At 40.7% G+C, this 21,005-nt stretch overlaps 2 protein-coding genes across 7 annotated transcripts in view; one reads left to right on the top strand and one right to left on the bottom strand.

Moving 5' to 3' along the window:
* The window catches only part of TNFRSF11B (TNF receptor superfamily member 11b), a gene marked incomplete at its 5' end in the record, with an annotated part of 28,511 nt that extends 13,481 nt beyond the window's left edge, over positions 1-15,030 (bottom strand). Inside the window, 2 exons of the mRNA XM_079901819.1 lie at positions 9,228-9,307; positions 14,916-15,030. Of these exons, the coding sequence (XP_079757945.1) occupies positions 9,228-9,307; positions 14,916-15,030 (195 nt within the window). The remainder of the gene's footprint in view (positions 1-9,227; positions 9,308-14,915) is intronic.
* COLEC10 (collectin subfamily member 10) overlaps positions 1-21,005 on the top strand; it is a 451,965-nt gene that overhangs the window by 292,060 nt on the left and 138,900 nt on the right. The window lies entirely within an intron of this gene.

Below are 21,005 nucleotides of genomic sequence, written 5' to 3'. Positions count from 1 at the left end.
TGTAGACCCCTAATCCTTGAAGGGAATCCAGAAGTCCTCTAATCTAGTGCCTCCCACAAGTCCAGGAATCCTTCCTGAAGCCCCCCATGTCTCTTTTCTTGAAAGGACAGTTCAGGCTCCATCTATAGTAGCTTTGTCCCTCTCCTCACCTTCCATTTTTCTTTCATGTTGGACTGTGTTAAAGAATGTTCTCTTTCAAACCCAACCATCTTTCCTCATCTGTCAGATATTAGCAGGTGATGGTAGTGGGTGAAGGTGATGGGTGGGCTGAATTAGTTGTTCTCTGAAGCATTTTCTGGCTCTACCATTTTTCTTTCTATCACTGTAATATTGACAGAGTTTAAGTAGCCAATGAACTTGGAAACAAATGTTTTGCTCTAACCCCCCTCCTACTTCTTGTTCCACTCTTTTATTTGTAAAACCCCTTTTTACAATACTTTGCTCTACTGTGCTTTGATTTATTGTGCTTCACAGCACAATATATGTGTTTTTTACAACTGAACGTTCGTGGCAACCCTGTGTTGAGCGTCCATTGGTGCCATTTTTCCAGCAGCACTTGCTCACTTTGTGTCTCTGTGTCACATTTTGGTAATGCTTGCAATGTTTCAAACTTTTTCATTATCATTCTATTTGCTGTGGTAATGTGTGATCAGTGATCTTTTTCTTTTTCCCCTGGCCGTGCCACGTGGCATGTGAGATTGTAGTTCCCCAACCAGGGATGGAACTCGTGCCCCTGCAGTGCAAGCACAGAGTCTTAACCACTGGACCACCAGGGACTTCCCTGTGATCAGTGATCTTTAATGTTATTATTGCAAAAAGATTATGACCTACTGAAGGCTCAGATGACAGCATTTTTTGACGATAAAGTACTTTTTGATTAGGGTATATACATTGTTTTGTAGACATAATGCCATTGCACACTTAATAGGCTACAGTATGGTGTAAACATAACTTTTATATGCACTGGGAAACCAAAAGATTCATGTGATGTGCTTTATTGTGATATTCCTTTGATTGTGGTGGTCTGGAATCGAACCCACGATATCTCCAAGCTATGCCTATACTGCAGAACTCTCTTATCAACCTCCAGTTTTCAGATTCACCCATGCCTTCCATTCCCTCTGTAAAACCAAGGGCTGCCCCAGCTTGCCGGATTCTTAGCCATGCCTTCTCCTTGAGCATTCCAACTCCCATTTGCTCTCTTAAAAAAGTCGGTGGTATGTTTGCTGCTGACTCTGTTGATGCTCATTGTATGTATGTGTCTATATATGCTGTAGTTGTAACTATAGTTGGGAGACTCAAATATTATGTAAACCAGTAAACATGGGTGTGAAAAAATTATTTTTCTATGAAAAGTAAATTGAATGCTCGGGGGATGACTTGATAAAGTTGATGCATGGAAAAACAAAACAACAACAACAGAACCCTACTATAGCATCTGAGGTAGCTGAGACAACTGCAAAAACAAAATGGGGAAAACATCCAGAAGGATTATATAATCAATTTATTTCAAAAATGTCTTTAAGCTCCAAAACTGAAATGGATGGGCAATACATTTTAGATAAGGGTTTTGTAAGAAAGACAGCATGGGACTCCAGGTAGCCAACACAGATTCTAAGAAAGGCCTTGACTATATCTCAAAATACAGGTGAATGAATGTTTATTTAAATGTTTTAAGTCAAAATAAAATATTTAAGATATAGGTATATAATTTTTATTATTAAATGCTTTAACTGGTCTTTCAATTAATCACATAACTCTTAGTCCCAAACATAAAATTTCTAACAAAATTCCCCATATTTAGGAGTTATATGGTAGTGGAAAGAAAAATGGGCAATATGAAGGTAGAATTCTGTTTTGTCTATTCCATTCTAACAAACACATTAAATCTCTGTGCCAGGCGGTGAACTAAAAAATAATCTTTATAACACATTGGTTGGTACCTACTTTATGATGTTTTACCATTATCATCATTAAGTCTCCACAAGCTACAAAATGAGTCTTAGAATGACCAACCATCCCAGGTCACAGTGATTAGTAGAGGCAGAATTAAAACCCAGAGCATGTGTCATAGAATACTATTGTTTGGCCATATCCTTTAACATTTACTAAATGCTCTAACTTATGCTATAGCCTTCATGCGTAGTCCAAAAGTAAGCCCTAAAATGCTAACTTTTCATTCAGATTCGAGAGCATAGTGTTAGGAGATCACGAAAGTGAGGAGCTCAACCAAAGCCTTTCCAAAGTCTAGATGAACTGATGATTTTTCTTTCTTTGTGCTAAGACTAGCTCTTGTCCAAAGTTACTGAGATGGAAATTTCTTAGATGACAAGTGATTTCACTACAGCAGGCTACCAGTATATGCTTCTCCTTAAAGGGTACAAGAATACACTTCCTCCAGCAAATTTATTTTTGCATGATGCAATGCAGCCAGTCGCATACCACTGGGCTTGCTCTCTCTGGTATACAGAACCATGAGTGACCCGGTGGGTTTCCGTTTATGGAAAATTCATTAAAAGGAGCCCACACAAAGCTTGAAATAACTACTTGGTTTGGGAGTTCCTTTTGTGATCCCTCGTCATGATCTTTGCCACAGAAAACTATTTGAGGACTCTCCAGAGTTAGCTAAACTTCTGGTCAGTTTGGAAACCATAGTATTTTACAGTTCATCTTAGCCAAGAAAGGAAACATTCAGGATATATATCATGGTGAGTTTCCTAAAGATCTCTTGTAGTATAAACTATAAAGCTTATTTTTTTTTAAAAAAAAAACCTCTTTTCCTATGAAGGTTAGTTTCCTTGACTTTCTATAGTCTTATAGTGTAGTAACTTCTCTCCTATTTCCTCCATTCCTTAAATAATTTATTTATTCATTCATTGAGTGAACACTTATTGAAACAATTACTATGCTCTGGAAATATTTCTAAACAATGGGGTTGAATAAGTTAATGTTCCTGTTTGCTAGAACATTCATCCAAAAGCCTAGGCTGATGTAAAATACTCATAAATCACTGCAAAACAATTGGAGGTAAAACAGAGGAAAAAGAGGATCAAGAAAAGGCTCAATAGAGAAACAGGTCAGAAATGAGGAGAAGCTGAAATTAGACAGTGGTAAGGAGGAGAGGAAGGGATAGGTATGATATATTAGCTGATTGCATGGGGAGGGAGGTACTAGAAATAGCAAATAGAGAACATGCCCATGAATTCTGACTACTAGATATGTGGTGTTGCCATTAATTACCAACAGCAGGAGGAGGACACAGTTATGGAGGAAGACAATGAATTTAGTTTTGGATCTTCCAACTATGAGACTCAAGTGATGATGTCGAGTAGACACTTAACTACGTGCATTGGGTATTCAGGATAGAAACGCAGCTAAAGACACAGATTTCAGGGTTATGAACACGTAAATGGCTCTAGAAACAGAGAATAGGATGGCATTACCCAAGGATATGGTACAGAAGCAAAAAAAGATTAAAATGTTTACCTTTGGAACCTACAGACATTTGCAAGATGGGATGAAAAAGAGAAAAAAAAGTAGGGATATCACAGAAAGTTTCAAGAAGAATGCTAAATGGATAATTATAAGAATATCTAAAAAACGTACAGCTTTTAGATCCATTAGATTGATGTGAATTCACAGGAGCACTTTTAGCTGGAAACCTACATGCCAGGGTTCCAAGCTCAGTTCAACCACCAGCTTAATAACCCTTGGCCATTATCTTACCTCTACAATGAGAATAATCCTTATTTTATCTATCCCTATACAATTGTTTTAAAATTAGTAAAGGGACACAAATAAACTTGGTAAAGAATAAGATTCCAGACAAGAATGAGTCATTATTACATATGCTAATTACATAGGAGGTGGGAAATGGGGGACATTTTGAATCAGTCTCATTTTAGGAGACATTTTGAAGTTTCTTGGTCAGTAGGGAGTAACACACCTAAAATATGCCGTAAGTCGATTATCTATCCTACTCTTAATCATCTCCAGAAAAAGCATCTCTGACTTGTTTTTAAAATCAGTTTCAGTATCTTCCCAACTTGTATCACTTGCTTGGTCTAAGTAAAATATTTCAAGGCAGTTCCACAGATTTGCTTAGAGGGCTCAGATAGAAAAGGGTTTGTTTCCATACACCTTAAATGCTTAGCATTGTGTCTTATACATAGCACGTATTCAATATATCTATTTTAATTTTATTCAATTCAATAGATATTGAGTACCTACTATGTGTAATTAGGATTACTGGTGATTCTACAGACACAGATAAATAGCCTCCATGTAAAGGATAAATTTTCAAGGACAAGGACAAAATCTGCAGCTTTCTCATCTGTAAAATGATAGTGATGACAGAATTTGCTTAAAGGAAGATTTTTGTTTAAGCATCTTTCATTTCGCTTGGCATTTTGCATGTACTGTTCCATTTGTATTTAGCTTCTATTTGAAAGGTAAGTGTGTAAAAAAGCAGGTAGCTCATTTGAGAGGTTTATCTCCTGCTGCCAGTTCCCCACCTGAGGGTCTACCACTGCCTAATAATTTCCACAATAGCCAGGATTAGGTCTCTAGGTCAGGATGTAGAGCAAACGCATTAAAATCTGTTCATCTACTAGGAACTGATTTGCTGCCAACAGCTTTTGCTAGGTAAACAGGAGAAAGGAGACACAAGCAATTATGATTTATTAGATGAATCACTGGGCCAAATTTTACACTCTTTTGCTTCCCTTGGGGCTGAAGAACTGTCTCCAGGTAAAACTTAACTTTAAATGAGTTTTTTTCGGTTCCCTTCAAGAAGTTTCCTCTAGTTGTTTGGAGGCTTTTTCAATTAATTAGCAGTACCTTGTTTATGTTTGGAATCAACCAGAATTGTCAGAACAGAGTTGCTTATGAGGCTTGTGCTGCTTCAGAGGAGTTTATAGGTAATTAACATTTGATAGATTAACAAATAAATGAGAGAATCTCTAAGACAAAAGAACTTGTAATGCAGGTAAACACTTCAGACTTCCCGAGGGAGATGTGTAGAAATCTCCCACATTTTGGCTCTCAGATCTTAATATTTCTTCTCTTGGACTTCTATTAATCACCAGATTTGAGATATAGCATCAATTCTGAAAATTTCAACTCAACAACAGGGCTGGTTGCAATTTTCCTTATAATTATGTCCATTCAGGCCCACTTGACAAGCACAAGGGTGATATCACTAGTTCAGTTTTCCAGCTACAGTCCCTGGCATTTTGAGCTCAGAATGGGCAATACAGTTTAGTATGTTGATTTTTTTTTTTTTTTTTTTTTTGCGGCACGCGGCCCTCTCACTGCCGTGGCCTCTCCCGTTGCGGAGCACAGGCTCCGGACGCGCAGGCTCAGCGGCCATGGCTCACGGGCCCAGCCGCTCCACGGCATGTGGGATCTTCCTGGACTGGGGCACGAACCCGTGTCCCCTGCATTGGCAGACGGATTCTCAACCGCTGTGCCACCAGGGAAGCCCTAGTATGTTGATATTTTTGAACATCAAATTTTAAATTCCATTTTATATCTACCTTTCCTCAAAGATAATACATTGCTCACATCATCCTATGAGTCAATCTGGTTGCTAATGATCTAGATTGAAGCCCAATCAATATATGGTCAAGGGCAGCTCGTGAGAGAAAGTTAGAAAAAAACAGCCATGGTGGTTATGAAATGGAATAGAAACTAGAAATGGAAATGGAATAAAACAGGATGTGATTTAAACATGTAGACATTTATCTTGTGCCTATAACATGCAAAACATCATACTGGAAGCCCTGGGTGATATGCTGAATAATAATAACACAATATATTATAACATCATTACATAATAGGCTCTATACTGAGCCCTTTCTTCACATGCTATTGTCATCCATCCCCTCCAACCTCTGAGGTGATAGTATTAACCCCATTTTATAGATGAAGAAACAGTCCCAGAGAAGTTGAGTGACTTGTCAAAAGTCACAGAGCTAGTACCCATCTGAGCTGGGATTCAAATCCAATCTTGTCTGAACCTAAGCCTTTAACAATTGACTATTCCCCCTGGGAACCTGCAGTATTACTAACGAGATAGGCATATAAATGATCACCTATGACACAATGTAAAATTCAGTAAGATCTATATTTTGTCTATCCGTCCATACATCCATCCATGCCATCCCATCCCCTATGTATCTGTCATCTATCTGTCTATCTATCTATCTGTCATCTATCTGTCTATCTATCTATCTATCTATCATTTATCCCTGTGAATAAATTCTTCTCTGTCTTCTGTCCTGGAATGCAGTAGTTCACACAGCCTCTCTGGAAGATGCTCTTGTGAGACTGAGCAATCAGTTGCACTTTATACTAAGTAGCAGCTTCTCAGTGATGCACCCCCTTGAAGTTGCCTTCCTTTTTTGCTTACTCTTCTTTCACCCGCTCTTGCTTCCCTAGGATTGCACTTTTCTAATGAGGAGCTAAAATATAAAACGTTTGCCTCATGCTCTATACCCTAATGGGTCTGGACTTAGAATTCAAGTCCAGTAAGGAGCCCAGGACATTTAATTTCAACAGAAAAAACAAAGACAAAAACATGGTGACCCCCTCCAGCTGAAGCAGGAGCTGAAAAAAGGATGAAAAAATACATTACAATCACTTTGACCAAGGATATGACTCTGAGCCGCATCCCAGGACATTCTTAACCCCGGCAGTCAAGAGAACTCTGGTTGAAGGAACCCAGAAGCTTTGCTCTGCCTTATGGGTATTTTTCACAGGACTCAGCTGCTAGATGTAAGCTCCTACAGGACAGAAAATACTTCTCAGCCAGGTCACCTTAGGGAAAATTACTTAACTTCTCTGAACCTCAGTTTCCTTGCCTGTAAAATAGATACCAATCTCCACATATCGAGGATTTTTGTGAAAATGAAGGTTCTTAGCATTGCCGTCTGTCCAGGACCTAGGATGATATAGAAATTAATACCTGGAACATGGTTTATTTGCAGTGAAAGAGGGAAAGAGAAAAAAATGTTGGAGGTCATATATGGTCAATTAAGTGCTCTAATGTGGAAGTGACTTCTGTCATTTACACTCACAAGTCATTGCCAGAACTATTCACACCCCTACCCCCTTGCTCCCCAGAGAAAACTAAGAACTACAATCTTACCATGTTTCTGAAAGGGAGGAGAATGGAAAATGTTTACAAACGGCACTAACGACTACATCATTGTGCAGTAACCATCACTCACACTTTCTAGTTGACCTTTGTTTTAGCACAATCTAGTTGATTTTTTTCCTTTTACTGGATGTTAGAAGAGACAAGAAACAGTGTGGGAGCAGAGGGATGTGTCTAACAGCCCATGTAGAGTTCCAGTGCAGTATTTAATGGTCATGCCAACCCACCCATTATCATGCTTATTTCACCTGAACGTTTGACACTTATTCCAAAGAGCAGTATGCAGTTGTCGAGTACTTCCTTGTGAATACAGATTGAAAACTCTGCTCAAAAGGAGTCTAAGGAGATTGCTGGTGACCATAATTATACCGCTTTAGTAAGTCCTGAGGGAATGTCTTGGACCTGGCTTCTAACTATATGGGATATGAAAATACACACATTAATGGCTTCTATGCTAGCTGAAGACAAAAAGGACTTGTTTCAGAATGAAAAAATAGTTTTTAGCTTAAAAGAATAATCTGTGATCCTAAAGCCCAGATCTAGTCTTGCTACTTAAAAGCAGGCGACATTTCAAAAGCTGCTTCCTCTTGTGATCTCATTGATTTAAACAGAATTTCTTATAAATGAAACCAATTGGGCGGAAGAAACTTTGACAATTGCAACAAAATAGATTTTTTTTTTAAATTTCTTTGGTATACTTTTTTTTTTTTTTTTTTGCATAGATAACTAAGTCCATTTGATCTTTGTATGTCTGGAATATTAGCAGGTATATAGTAAAAAATTTTGATTCATTTTTTAATGACAAAGACTTAAAACCAAAGCAGACCTTCCACACATCACCCGGTCCAACACCCCTGTTTTAGAGATGAACAAAGTAAGACTCAGAGAAGTGAAGTCACTGGCTGGACCTCAGAATCTAAGGCAAAACTGAGAAATAAGATCCCTTGCTTCTTGTCTGCTGTTGTAGAGCTCTTACTGTCATTACACCCCACAAATGAATTCCTAAATTACTTTTGTTGGTGTTGGTGTTGGTGTTGGTGGTGATGCCAACTGATGGTGGAGGGGGGCTTTCTAAAGAATAAGGTCTTGATATCCATATTTTCTAAGAATAAAAAACAGTTTTTTTGAACAAGAAAGTACCATTACATGGCAAGGGAGGTTTGGGGATCAAAGACCAGAGAAGAAAACTGAATTTACTAAAGGCGGTCACAAAGCTTAGATGAATTACTATCTTGCTTTAAATCTAAATTCATCTTGACACTGATTTTCCTACTTTAAAGTTGATTATTTAAGAGGCTCTTACAGAAAATGCTTCCAAGGTGCAGACTAAGTTGTAGTGAAAATCCTAAGGCTGCTCTTTTTAGTTTTAAGGAAGATGCTTCAAGGAAATTAAACAATGTTTTCACAGTATTAAAACTATAATACTAAAGAGATTGATTTTTTAAAAATCCCAATAAGAAAGTAATAAATCAGGGCTTTTTGGAGCACACTACTTTTTTAGAAGTATGACCTTCAGAAATGACCTTTCATTTCCTCCTGCATCCTCTATCCATTTATGGTCTGGCTGATTCAGGTGCTTCTGAGAAATTAGGGTGAAAAAAAAAACCTACCCAAGCACCTGGAAAGTTATGTCACCTTGTAGTTGAGAGAAACCATTTTAGTGTGTCTGTAGACTGTTCTGGCCTTTGGAACATTCATTTAGCAAGGCCAGGTAAACGTGAGAGGGAGTGGGTACCACACAGCTTCTTACCTAATGTGTTGTAACACTATTCTTATCCCTACAACTGTCTAAAAGAATTCTTTTTTTAGACTTTCTATGCTAGTTACCCCAAAATAAATATTCTGTGGTAGTGAGTTCCAAAAACTAATTACATGTCACATAAAAATACCGTGTGTATTTCAAGTTGGCTATACCTCACTCTTTCTTCTTGCATAGATAGTTTACAGATGTTGCTAGGATTTCTGATTGACTAGTTCCTGCTCTTGTGGGTTGCTAAGTTTTATTTTGATTTTTGTTTTCTTTTCTAAACATGGCTGCTATTACTGTTCATATTTGCATTTTGTTTACCTGACTGTCAATATCAGAAATGTACTCTGGAGCTGCTCCCTCCTTTCCTCTCTTGCCCTGTGAAATATCCTTCCCTATGGCTTAAAAACAAACAAACAGAAAAAACAAACAAACAAAAAACCCATTCTATGCTCATGACCCAGATTTTCTTATCTCAAGTCCAGGCTTCCCCTGTGCTCTGAACTTTTTTGAATCCAAATGCCTATTTGACATCTCCATTGGGATGTTTTACGAATGTATCAAATTTATCAAACCAAGAATGAACACTTGATGGGAAGGTCAAAAAGGGGATTCAGCTGAGGTTAGGTAGCACCTGCAAGGGTATACATATAAATCTGGTTCATTTTTGTTGCTCTCTTAAGAATGGACCTCCACGACGGTATTGGTATGTATCTTCATAGTAGAAATGGACAAAAGAATATTTAAAATACTGGTCAGGTGGGTAGGGTGTTATATTTATATTTTGAAAGAGATCAAAGCTAACATTAAAATGTTAGATCTCCGGCAGTAAGCTACATTCTGTTGGGATCTCCATGGAAATTGCTGGTAGGTTATACACACACCCCAGCAAATCTCACCGTAGCTCCTTTGACTCAGCAAACACACATTTAGCGTCAGGCACTGTGCAGACCTGGGGGCTATAAATATGAATCACATGAAAATTTATGTCTGCAAAGAGCTCATATTTTGTTTACCACAGGTGTAGTACTATCCCCTAGAAGTTCTGGAAATTTGTGGGCGATTTCTGTTGTCACAGTTTCTATGTGCTGCTAAATGTCCCCAATGATCAAGAATAATCCCATGTCCCACATACTTTCAAATGTCCTGTTGACTGATATAAGTGATCTAAGTTAAAAAAATATATATATATATCATTATATGAGCCTGGATTTGAACTCCATTTTATATATTTATATACACACACACATATATATACACGCACATATATACACATATGTAAATATATATAAATATATATACACAAACACGTATACATATGTATATACATATAAAGTGGTTTTCACATGATTTTTATACATATTGAATTTTCTAGGAATTTAACAACATAAAATTTGATAGACGGTTGTACTTTGTCTTGTTTCAAACTTTAGCAAGATTTGTTCTCCATTCAAAAAATCACAGCACCAAAGCCAGGACTGATCATGGTTTTGAACCCCGATGTGACACGTGTGCTCCCATCTTTGTTCCTCCTAGTCTGTTCATGGCAATTCTATGTAAAGATGCTAATATAACATTACTTCACTAAGTCTTCTAGTGAAGCTTATTTTATTATAAATTACTTTCTTTTTATTTCTCCTTTATAGTATAGTTATGCCAGTATATTGATTTTTTAAAATTCTGTATGTAGGTAAAATATAGGCGCTCTAAATTTCATTTCAGGAGAGCAAAGGAGTTGTTACAAAGGGTTTTTTTGTTTGTTTGTTTGTTTGTTTTGTGGTACGCGGGCCTCTCACTGTTGTGGCCTCTCCCGTTGTGGAGCACAGTCTCCGGACGTGCAGGCTCAGCGGCCATGGCTCACGGGACCAGCCGCTCCACGGCATGTGGGATCTTCGCGGACCGGGGCATGAACCTGTGTCCCCTGCATCAGCAGGCGGACTCTCAACCACTGCGCCACCAGGGAAGCCCACAAAGGGTTTTTTTAATAAGTGCATGGAAGAAGTCTGATCTGATGGAGAGCTACTGCTCTACAGGGTAAGACTCAAATACACAGATAATGTTGGCATCTCTGCTCCATAGTAACAACATCAGGGGTAGCCAAGCATCATTAGGTAAGGCGTTGAATAATGCAAACATAATTTTTTACAAAATTACTCTTTCTCTGAAATATACTTTCCAGTCCTCTTTTTTGGGGCCACAAAGGAGAAACTCAGGCTAAAGGAAATACTGCTGGTCAACAAGATGCAAAAGGAAATAATGCTTTTTACAGAAAGCTTTCACAAAAAGGGAACATGCAGGCAGGGGGGCTGAGAGTTGCTTAGAGCAAAACCCAGCTGGCAAGTTAGTGGGTAGGAGAGCAAGAATATTTGAGTGTGTGCTTAGCGCCCCTTTGATAGACACTGCCATAGCTCTCCTTCTAGAACTAAGTGGATAAAACATCTGGCACAGAAAGCCTTCTTCCCTGACCAGTGGAATTTGACAACTGTGGTTTTAACCTAAGAAGTAAAATTAAAGACCAGATTGAAATTAGGAATTGTGCTGACGGTTCATGGGTGATAGAGGCCAGAAAGGTTGCTAGGGTCAGAGGTTCAGGACTGTTGTGGACTGAGTATATGTTAGATTCTCCCCAAAACTTCAGAGTTATCATTCTCTTAAACAAACAAACAAAAAGGCTAGACAGATATACTCAACCACTGGGGGAAGGGAAGGAAACCAAAACAAACAACAACAAAAGGAGGAGGGACACATCAGGCAGTTGTCCAGAGAAAAAACATTTACTACCCCCCCCAGTGCTTCACCCCGCCCCCCAACCCCAAGCCCTAGTGTCTCACATTAATTCAGAGCTTAGCTTTGAGAAGGCCAATGGATGGTTCTAGAGCTCCATGTTGGGACGTTTCAGCCACCAGTTAAAATCTAGTCCTAGACCAGGATGTTCTTAGTCTAGGGAGGCTCCTTGAGCAACCATGAAAGAAATAACTTGGTGATGTGATCACCTCATCTCGCAGAGTAGGTCTCTAATTAGCTACATCAGTGAGCATTCCAGAAAGCCCATGACTATGGCATTAGTCCTAATGACCACACCCCCTCAGTGCTTGCTTACAGGCATATCCTCTGCTCTCACAAAAAGAATCTAGAATTGGGGGCTTCCCTGGTGGCGCAGTGGTTGAGAGTCCGCCTGCCGATGCAGGGGGCACGGGTTCGTGCCCCGGTCCGGGAAGATCCCACATGCCGCGGAGCGGCTGGGCCTGTGAGCCATGGCCGCTGAGCCTGCGCGTCCGGAGCCTGTGCTCCGCAACGGGAGAGGCCACAACGGTGAGAGGCCCGTGTACCGAAAAAAGAATCTAGAATTGTACTTTGCCTCACAATTTTACCTTCTTCCACTTCTTAGATTCAGGATGCCTTGATTTTATCTCCAACAGTGAAACATTCTATTGCTCCTTCAAGGTAATAGTTGGTGGCCATCTCTCCCTCCCATGAGCTTCGTCAGCACTTTGTGTACGTAATTCACTTGGGTCTAGAGCGCCCTACAGTTATCTGTGAGCATAAGGCTAGAAGCTAGTGTTGATATGGAACAGGAACTTTATGGGGTTATCTTGCATGTGTGCATATTATTATCTCTATTTTATAGAAAACTAAAACTCAAGAGACATGTAAATTGCCACACGATCTTTCATCAAGTAAGCAGTGGTCCTGGTATTTGAATTTTGATCCAAAATAACCGAGTTCGTAACCACTGCACAGCAACTTTCTTTATGAGGTCCTGGACGGCAGGATCTTTTATGTTCCCACGTCACCTAGTGCTTCTCCTTTTGTTATTCTTATTATACATCCAATATCTGCTTTTCCCATTGGGCTATGTGGTCCATGGGGACAGAAATCGTGTCCATGTTTTCCATTCTGTCCCTAGTGCCTAGTGGCATGCCTGGTACAAAGGACTAAATAGCTGTAATGCTTCCAGTTCTTAGAACTACATCTTGGTGTTTACAAAAGGGCATTTGGACTCTTCATGTGTAAGTACAAAGTATCTTTTTTCAATTATTTATAAAATAAAGTCAATCTCAGAAACTACAGAAAGGGAAAGGGAAATCATTCCTATTTAAAGTATTTACTGTGTTCAAGACAATAAAAGGTTTCTCTTTTGATAATGCTGTATCATCGACCATTAGTAGATGCTGTATTATCTAAATATATATCTTCAACCATATACAGACCAGATATCAAAACATTTGTCTACTTATTATTTTGAAACACTTACTATTAAGTATATATATTATTTAATGGAAATTCTAAAATTTAAAAGTTACTGATAATATGTTTAATATGAATTAAATCTTTGAGAGCATATAAAAGGCTAGGAAGAATAAAAGGGTACCCATTTTAATAGCAGAATTATTTATACTAGCCAAAAACTAGAATGATTAAGTCAATTGTGGTGTAGCCACGCAATGGAATACTACACAGCAGTGAAAATGGATGCGCTTTTGTACATCCAACACTGGAGACGATCTCACAGTAGAACCTTAAGTGAAAGCAAACAGATACAAAAAAGTACATAAAGTTCATTTACATAAAGTTCAAATATAAGCAAAACTCATCTCTGGCATTAGAAGTCAGAATATTGATTCCTCTAGCCATAGCCGTAGTGGTGACAGGGAGAAAGCCCAGGAAGCTTCTAGGGTGCTGGTAATGTGGTGTTCTTTGATCTGGGTGCTGGCTCACAAGTGTTCACTTTGAGAAATTCAGACACTTAAGATTTGTGCAATTCTCTATGTGTCCTGTTTTAATAAAGCTTCACTTTTTAAAAAGTTCTCCATGCTATCCATATTGGTGGAGTTATTTTATATAATATACATATATACATACACACATACACATATAGGTATTATCTGTTGTGGTGCATAAGATTAGCATACGTAAGTGTGGACTCCTGTTAATCTACCTTTTCTTTAGTGACTTTGCTATTTATTTACTTATTTATGTTTGTGTATCCCAGGAACTCATTGGAAGACTTCCTAGCCTTCCATTCACTCTTTGTGGGTTGGACACTGATATTCATGCAGTTACTGCAACAACTTCCAAAACACATATGTGGCTTAAATATGGATTTTCCTATCCTTTCATGAATGTCTGATTCATGTCTCAATGCATTCCACACTCTAGTGACATAAAGGAAATAAGACATTGGTCATAGAATAATCTACATACAAATCTTATTAATTTGATTGGTCAAAATCCAAATTAAAGACAAAAAAAGAAGCTAAAAGTTACAGAGATTCCTTCTTTTCCAAATTGTATGTGTAAAATAACTTTTAGCTCTATTTAGTGCTGAACTTCAATTATTTAATATATTTTAGAACCTAATTAACATTATCTCACATTACATTGAATTGAGAACTGAAATATCCCATTTTGATAATAAAAAGTTAGTAAAATGTTAAACTGCACAGTAAAGAATGTGTGTGCATGTGTGATCTTTTCTCTGGTGCCACTTATTCAAAATTTCCTATAGCATTTGCTTAAGTGGGGAATGAGCCTAATGATGTATCATATATTCACTGCATCCAAACTTTATTCTAATTACAATAGTTTTAAGAAAACTGACATCTCCCAACTTATCTTGATTCTAAGAGACCACTTTATTGCTAATGATAATAATAATAATGACGATGATGCTCAGGTTAACTAAGCAAAGATGGTATGAACCATCTGAGATGAAGAGAGACAATAAATAGAATGGATAAAAAAATCATTCAAATAAAAACGGTCCAGAGCTCGTCTCTTCTCCATAAACCCAGCAGGAACTTTCCAGTGTAAAGGGACATCCTAGGAGAAGCACAATCAGCTTGAAAGAGGTCTCCTGTTCCAACCTGACCCCAAATCTCTCCTGGGAGAGGAAGCAAGTCGAGCTTTTCCCCCATCAATCCTCGGGGAGGTCGAGAGACCGGGAGGCGAGAAGCCTCCCCAGGCGCCCGGGACACCGGTGCCCGCGTCCCCGGACCAGGGACTTACCACGAGCGCGCAGCACAGCAACTTGTTCATTGTGGTCCCCGGGAAACCTCAGGCGCTCAGAGGCGGCGGCTGCGGGGTGAGCGCTCCGGTGCGTCTCTGCAGCCCGTGCACTCATCACGTTATATATAGTGTCCCGGCAACAGGAAGTATCGGCTTTGCTTTGATCATTCGTTCCCTATCTGGACCAAAGTTTGCACCTTTCTTTTTTAGGAACCTTGGGCGGGAGCGGGGGAGTGGGGCTGGGGTCCGGGATTAACGCTTTCAGAGCCAGGGCGGAAAGAAACGGCGCGGTGGAGGGGGGGGGGCGGTGGGCGGTGCTGGGACAGGGATGTCTGGCCCCTGGGAGGCGGAAAAAAAAAAAAAAAAAAATAGCCACCGGGCTGCGGAACAAGGCGGCTGCTGTCTACGCGCGGCTCTGAGGTTTCCTGACCCCTTCCCGCCAGCGGCCGGCCTCCTGGCAGCCGCGGCCGGCGGTGGGAGGGCTGGGCGCACGCTGGGTAGCTGCTGTGCTGGGCTTCTCCACCCCGAGAGTCAGATTCAGCCAAGATCCGGGCGCAGCCTGCAGTGCGTCCCAGACACCGTATTCCACTCTTGTCTGATCCCCTTCTCAGCGGTTTCTGAGCCCTCCAATAACAAGCCTTCTTATTCACGCACTGCACTGTCTCAGAGCACTGCTCTGGGAGTTTGCAGTCATTAATCCCCAAGGTTGCATAGACATGTAGAAGAAACTCCTCTAACTTGTCTGGTCCTAAAGCCCATGCTTTTTCCTCTTCACCGTTTGTTGCCTGGAGTAGTTAGAGCCAGAGATAATCAGCCCGGGAAAACTTCCTGCCTAGGGCAGGAAACACCTTGCAAGCTGTGGGATACACTCGCAGCTGTTTTCTTCATCAACACCATCATCATCAAAGGGTCATTGGTACCTTCTTGTCCTACCTACTGAACTTCTGGAGTTGCCTCTTCGAGGTCTTTCCACCGCCCCCAAGCTGTTGGCGGAAGTCTGGTGCTTTTCCTGAAGTGTTCTTGTCTCCCCCATCCACTCCCACCAGCTGCTTATCTGAAAGTTGGACCTGATGACGTCTAAAGTGTAGACCCATTTTGAGGGCTTGCAGTTTACTGATTTGCTCTCAGGTTGCTACCAGAACTCTTTGCTTGCGGATGCTGAAAAAACACTGCAGAACCAGTCTCCCCAACAGGGCCAAGTGTTCAGTTCTGTCTCCTGAGAAGGTCAATTTCTGCTTTTCACCAGAATTCAAGGAGAGGAAGGTGAAGAGAATCAGAAGAGTGGCCCCAGGGGCAAGTATTACCAGCAGGGGTCAGAGTATCTGCCCTTTCAAACCCACATCTTTCCACCAGGAGGTCCAAGTGGATCCATACACAAGAGTAGAAAATATTTAGAGGGAAAGAATTCAGCTCTTCTGCTCTGACTGTGAATTACAGAAGACAGAAGGTCTTATTCAGCTTTCTCTCTCCAGAGCATGGTGGTTTTTTAAGTGAACTAGTGAAAGAATGACGGTCAGGGAGTGGGGAGTCATACAAAGTGGTATGACTCTAGACCTGCCCCTCAGCTTTTTTTTTTTTTAAAGATAGATTTTATTCATTTTTTAAAATTTTATTTATTTTTATTTTTGGTTGTGTTGGGTCTTTGTTGCTGCACAGGGACTTTCTCTAGATGCAGCGAACGGGGGCTACTCTTCATTGCGGTGCGCGGGCTTCTCATTGCGGTGGCTTCTCTTGTGGAGCACGGGCTCTAGGCATGTGGCCTCAGCAGTTGTGACTTGCGGACTCTAGAGCGCAGGCTCAGTAGTTGTGACGCACAGGCTTAGTTGCTCCGAGGCATGTGGGATCTTCCCGGACCAGGCCTCGAACCCGTGTCCCCTGCATTGGCAGGCAGATTCTTAACCAGTGTGCCACCAGGGGAGCCCTGCCCCTCAGCTTTTGAACTTGAGTTTGACACCTATAATCTGAGGTACTAGCACCTAGACTGACCATGGGACTCAAGTAAATTTGAGTGTTAGTAGTTAAGCACTATATAAATGGCAGTATTACTGTCTTTCTCAGGATAATGTTTGTCTGGGATACTATCTGAAGGCGTTTTCCTTGAACTGTCAGATAACGCTAATGTGCAGGAGTCAAGCCTTGGAGAAAACTGCTCAAGGATTGAATCCCGCAGTGTTAACCCTGGGAAAGTTTTATGACTGCCTAAGCCTCAGTTTGCTCATCTGTAAGATAAAAATAGTACTGCTATTACAGAAATGTGGGAAGGAGCAAATGAAAGCATTTTAAAAAGTATTCCATAAATGAGATTAATCACTAATTGTGAGCGCTAAATAAAGGAATGCATGTAAGATAACTCAGCACAGTGCCTGGGCCATAGGAAATATTTACTAAATTACAGCGCTGATTATTCTCGGGGAGTAAGTAAGATACCAGGCTTTGGAGCCAGACTGACTCCTATACTTGAGCCCCACATCTACTACATCCTGCCTCTATGACCCCGGGCAAGTTTTAACTAACTTATTTGTGTTTCTGTTTGGTGTCTTAATCAGTATAGTGAGGATAAAAATATACCGCCCTCAGAGGGTTATGAGGGTTATTATGAGGATTAAATTGGATAAAACATGTAAATCACTCAACATAGTGTTTAGCACGTAGTAAGTGCTCGCTAACTCTAGCTATTGTTATCATTCTTATTCGAGGTGCTCGTAGAGACATTTATAGAAGCACAAGGTAAGTCGGGACTACAAGCTCCTGAGGGCAGGAATCATATATTTTCCTATGATATTCCTTGAAACTTTGAGCTCAGCGTCTGGCCTCCCTGTAACTATTTGATAAATAATAGTAATAGTGGTGGTGGTGGTGTGTGTATGTGTGTGAGTGTGTGTGTGTGTGTGTGTGTGTGAGAGAGAGAGAGAGAGAGAGAGTGGGAGGGAGTGTAATTCACTGTCATCTTGAGAAAAGCCGGGGCACCATTTGTCTAGAGTCACAAGATAGTCTGTGTATTGACTCTACATGTCGGGGCCTGTGTATTGACTGCATGTCGGGGCCTGACCGTGGGCTGTTTATTAATCACCCACTGCCAGGAAACAGACACTCTGAGTTATCCGTCACGTCGTTTGTTATATTCTTGGAGCAATCTGGCCAGTCCCCCTGGCTCTTCCCATGTGACCCACTACAGTGAGTAGCAGGCCCTGAACACTCAGAAGCTGGAGTTCACCTTACGCCTGGATTGGAAGGGACCCGGGCATTCGGGACTGAATCCAAGTGGAAACGTCTGAACGTTCACTTGGCAGACAGACTACATCCATCTTCCTGTGACAGATCCTTCACTGGCAGGGGCCATTGAACAGAGTGTCCCGTAAATGTAACCTTCTGTTTCTGGGCACCAGAGACGTGTGATGTTGACTTTCTAGGTGACACCTAATCAGATGACCCTCATCTTCTCTTCCCTGAACTCTTGAGTTTGACCCCATGTTGAACACATTTTCACTGCACGTGTTTCTGATGGCCCTTGCTTCGGTTTCAGCCATTTGTATGGCTTAAAGAAATGGTGCCTGAATATTGGGAAGCCCAGGAGGAAAACACTTCCACTCTTTAGCACAGCAGCAAAGCACCTGATACAGGAGGCCATTTATAATCATCATTATAACAGAAATGCCTGAAACGCAGGACAGGGATTGATTTAGGTCCTTTGGGAGACCAGGCACACAGTGGGCTCTGAAGTGACTGATTGAATGTCTAGAACATATTACACCTGAGCTCCCACACCTGAAAACTGGAAATACGAGTTCTGAGGTTACGTAGAGGAAAGGTTATTAACTAGAAGAACAAGAACATATTCCTTGTTATTTCATTGTTAGTAAATCTTTTTCTGATCTTGTAGGAGAAGGAACAGAAAGAAAAGAGGAGAAATATGCAGTTAGCCTGTTGATTTTCTTTTATTAATGTTTGCCCGTTTCTTCATTAACAAACACAATTTTAACTATTAATATTCTACACAAAGCTATTTGACTTTCAAGGTGTTATAGACTCTGTACAGAAATGGACATGTACTTGCTTTAAAAATAACGTGCAGAAAGGCAAGCACTTTCTGCTTGAGTAAGTCACCCATTGTTTAAGGATCTGGAAGTGTTGCCAGGGGTCAGTAAGGGCTGGTTATGGTTTCCCACTCAAGCATAGTGTGACTTCAACATTGTCAGTCATTCGTTAAAATAACGCTTTCGTTGAAAGCTGGTATTAATCGAACAATCACACAAATATAAATACATGGAAAGAAATAAGTTACAGTTGGAGCAACTGAGCCAGTATGATTTTAAGCCACATCTCATGTATATTAACTAGTAGTGAGAAGATAGCCCTTGGGCAGGAAGGACAGGGTGTCAGCAGACCTCGAGGTGAGAGGAAGAGAGTTGTAATTTCCAGCAACTAGGAGAAGCCCAGTAAGGCTGGTACACAGAGAGCAAGGTGCTGCCTGGGCTGGAAGAGGCTGCAGAGACGAGTGGACAGTGGTGAGGCTGCAAAGTGTAATTGATTCTAGTCTTTCTCCAAAAAACCATAGCAAGCGCTGGAGGGTTTAAGCACGGGAGTGACATGATCATTATAGCTTCTGTGGGATAGAAATTCTCTGACCTTCATCCTGTCAGCCTCAGGGTCATAGGTCCAAACGTAGTCATGCAAGAGAAAGCCCTCTTAAACTAAAAATCACAGCATAAATTGAAAAGTATTTTTATTAGCTTAACTAAGTTTAAGCTTTTTTAAATGCCTGCATATGGTAAAAATTCAAATAGTATTAACACATATACGGTGGAGGGTAAATTTCCATTTTGCTTCAGACCCCCACTGCCCATTTACAGAAGCTTCTACTATTAATGATTTTTGTATGATTGTTCAGATCATGTACAAATACACGTTTATGGATAGATATCCCGTTGTTTCGTGCAGAAAGGAGCATCCACTACAGTGTTCCAAAGGTTGCTTCTCCCCTTGACCCTGTTCCTGTTCCATACCAGCACTGTGTCTGAGGGCTTCAAAAGAGAGAACTTAATACATGGAACTGGTTACACAGGTTATAGAATCGCTGAGAAGTCAAACAGAGGATGATGAGGCAACCAAGACGTGAGCAACAGCGTAAAGCTATTACCTCCCTACTGTGGTGGGTCAAAGGGAAGAGTTGGGGGCTTGTCTCACCAGCAGGAAGCCGGAGCCGCAGTGGCTCTGTCCAGTGGGATCTGAGCTCTATAGAGACAGAGTTGCAGTAAGAAATACTGCCCCTCAAATATCTTTCAAGAGCTTTCCATTGGCCAAGCACAGGCAGGTACCCGCAGACATGGGTTGCAGCATGAGCTGGTGGGCTCTCCCATGATACAGAGAAGAACAGGGGAATGATTTGTGAGGGTAAACCAACCGAGGATGGGCACAGACATATATACAAATGTCCCATTCTTTTTCACTGTAGTACAATACTCTAGCGTATGACTACATCGTAATTTACTTAACTAGTGCTCTACTGATGGACAATTCAGCTGCTTCCAGTATTTTTCTATTACAAACCATGTGGCAGTGAGTATTATTATGTGTCCATCTTTGCACATTCAGGTGAGTGGACTTTTTAAGGATAAACTCTTTGAAATGTAATCGGGACCTTTGTCCCAATTTTTTGGTATATGTATTTTACATTTTGTGTATGTATTTTACATTTTGCTAGGTATTGGCAGACTGTCTCCCAAATACCTTACTATTCTTAGTATTAATCTTACCACTTTGTGTGTGTGTGCGGGAGGGATAACTTACAATAAGTGAATACTACTCCCTGTAACCCATGTCACATAGCATTGGAAGGAGCACTTCATTCTTTAAGCGGGAAGGCTGGTCTTTCAAGCTCTATAAAGAAAGCTGCCTCATTTATGATTCAGGGCTTAGCAACTTCTGTCAGCCCACCAGGAGAAGTGGAGGGTGGGAAATTTGTCTTAGCTTGTCTTAGTATATCAAAATACCATAGATTGGGTGGCTTAAAGTCCAGTGGTCCCCGAACTTTTTGGCAACAGGGACCAGTTTCGTGGAAGACAATTTTTCCATGGACGGGATGGGGCAGGT

The sequence above is a fragment of the Stenella coeruleoalba genome (genome assembly GCF_951394435.1).
Source record: "Stenella coeruleoalba genome assembly, chromosome: 17".
Classification (NCBI taxonomy): Eukaryota; Metazoa; Chordata; class Mammalia; order Artiodactyla; family Delphinidae; genus Stenella; species Stenella coeruleoalba.
This window is presented reverse-complemented; position numbering and strand designations above follow the sequence as displayed.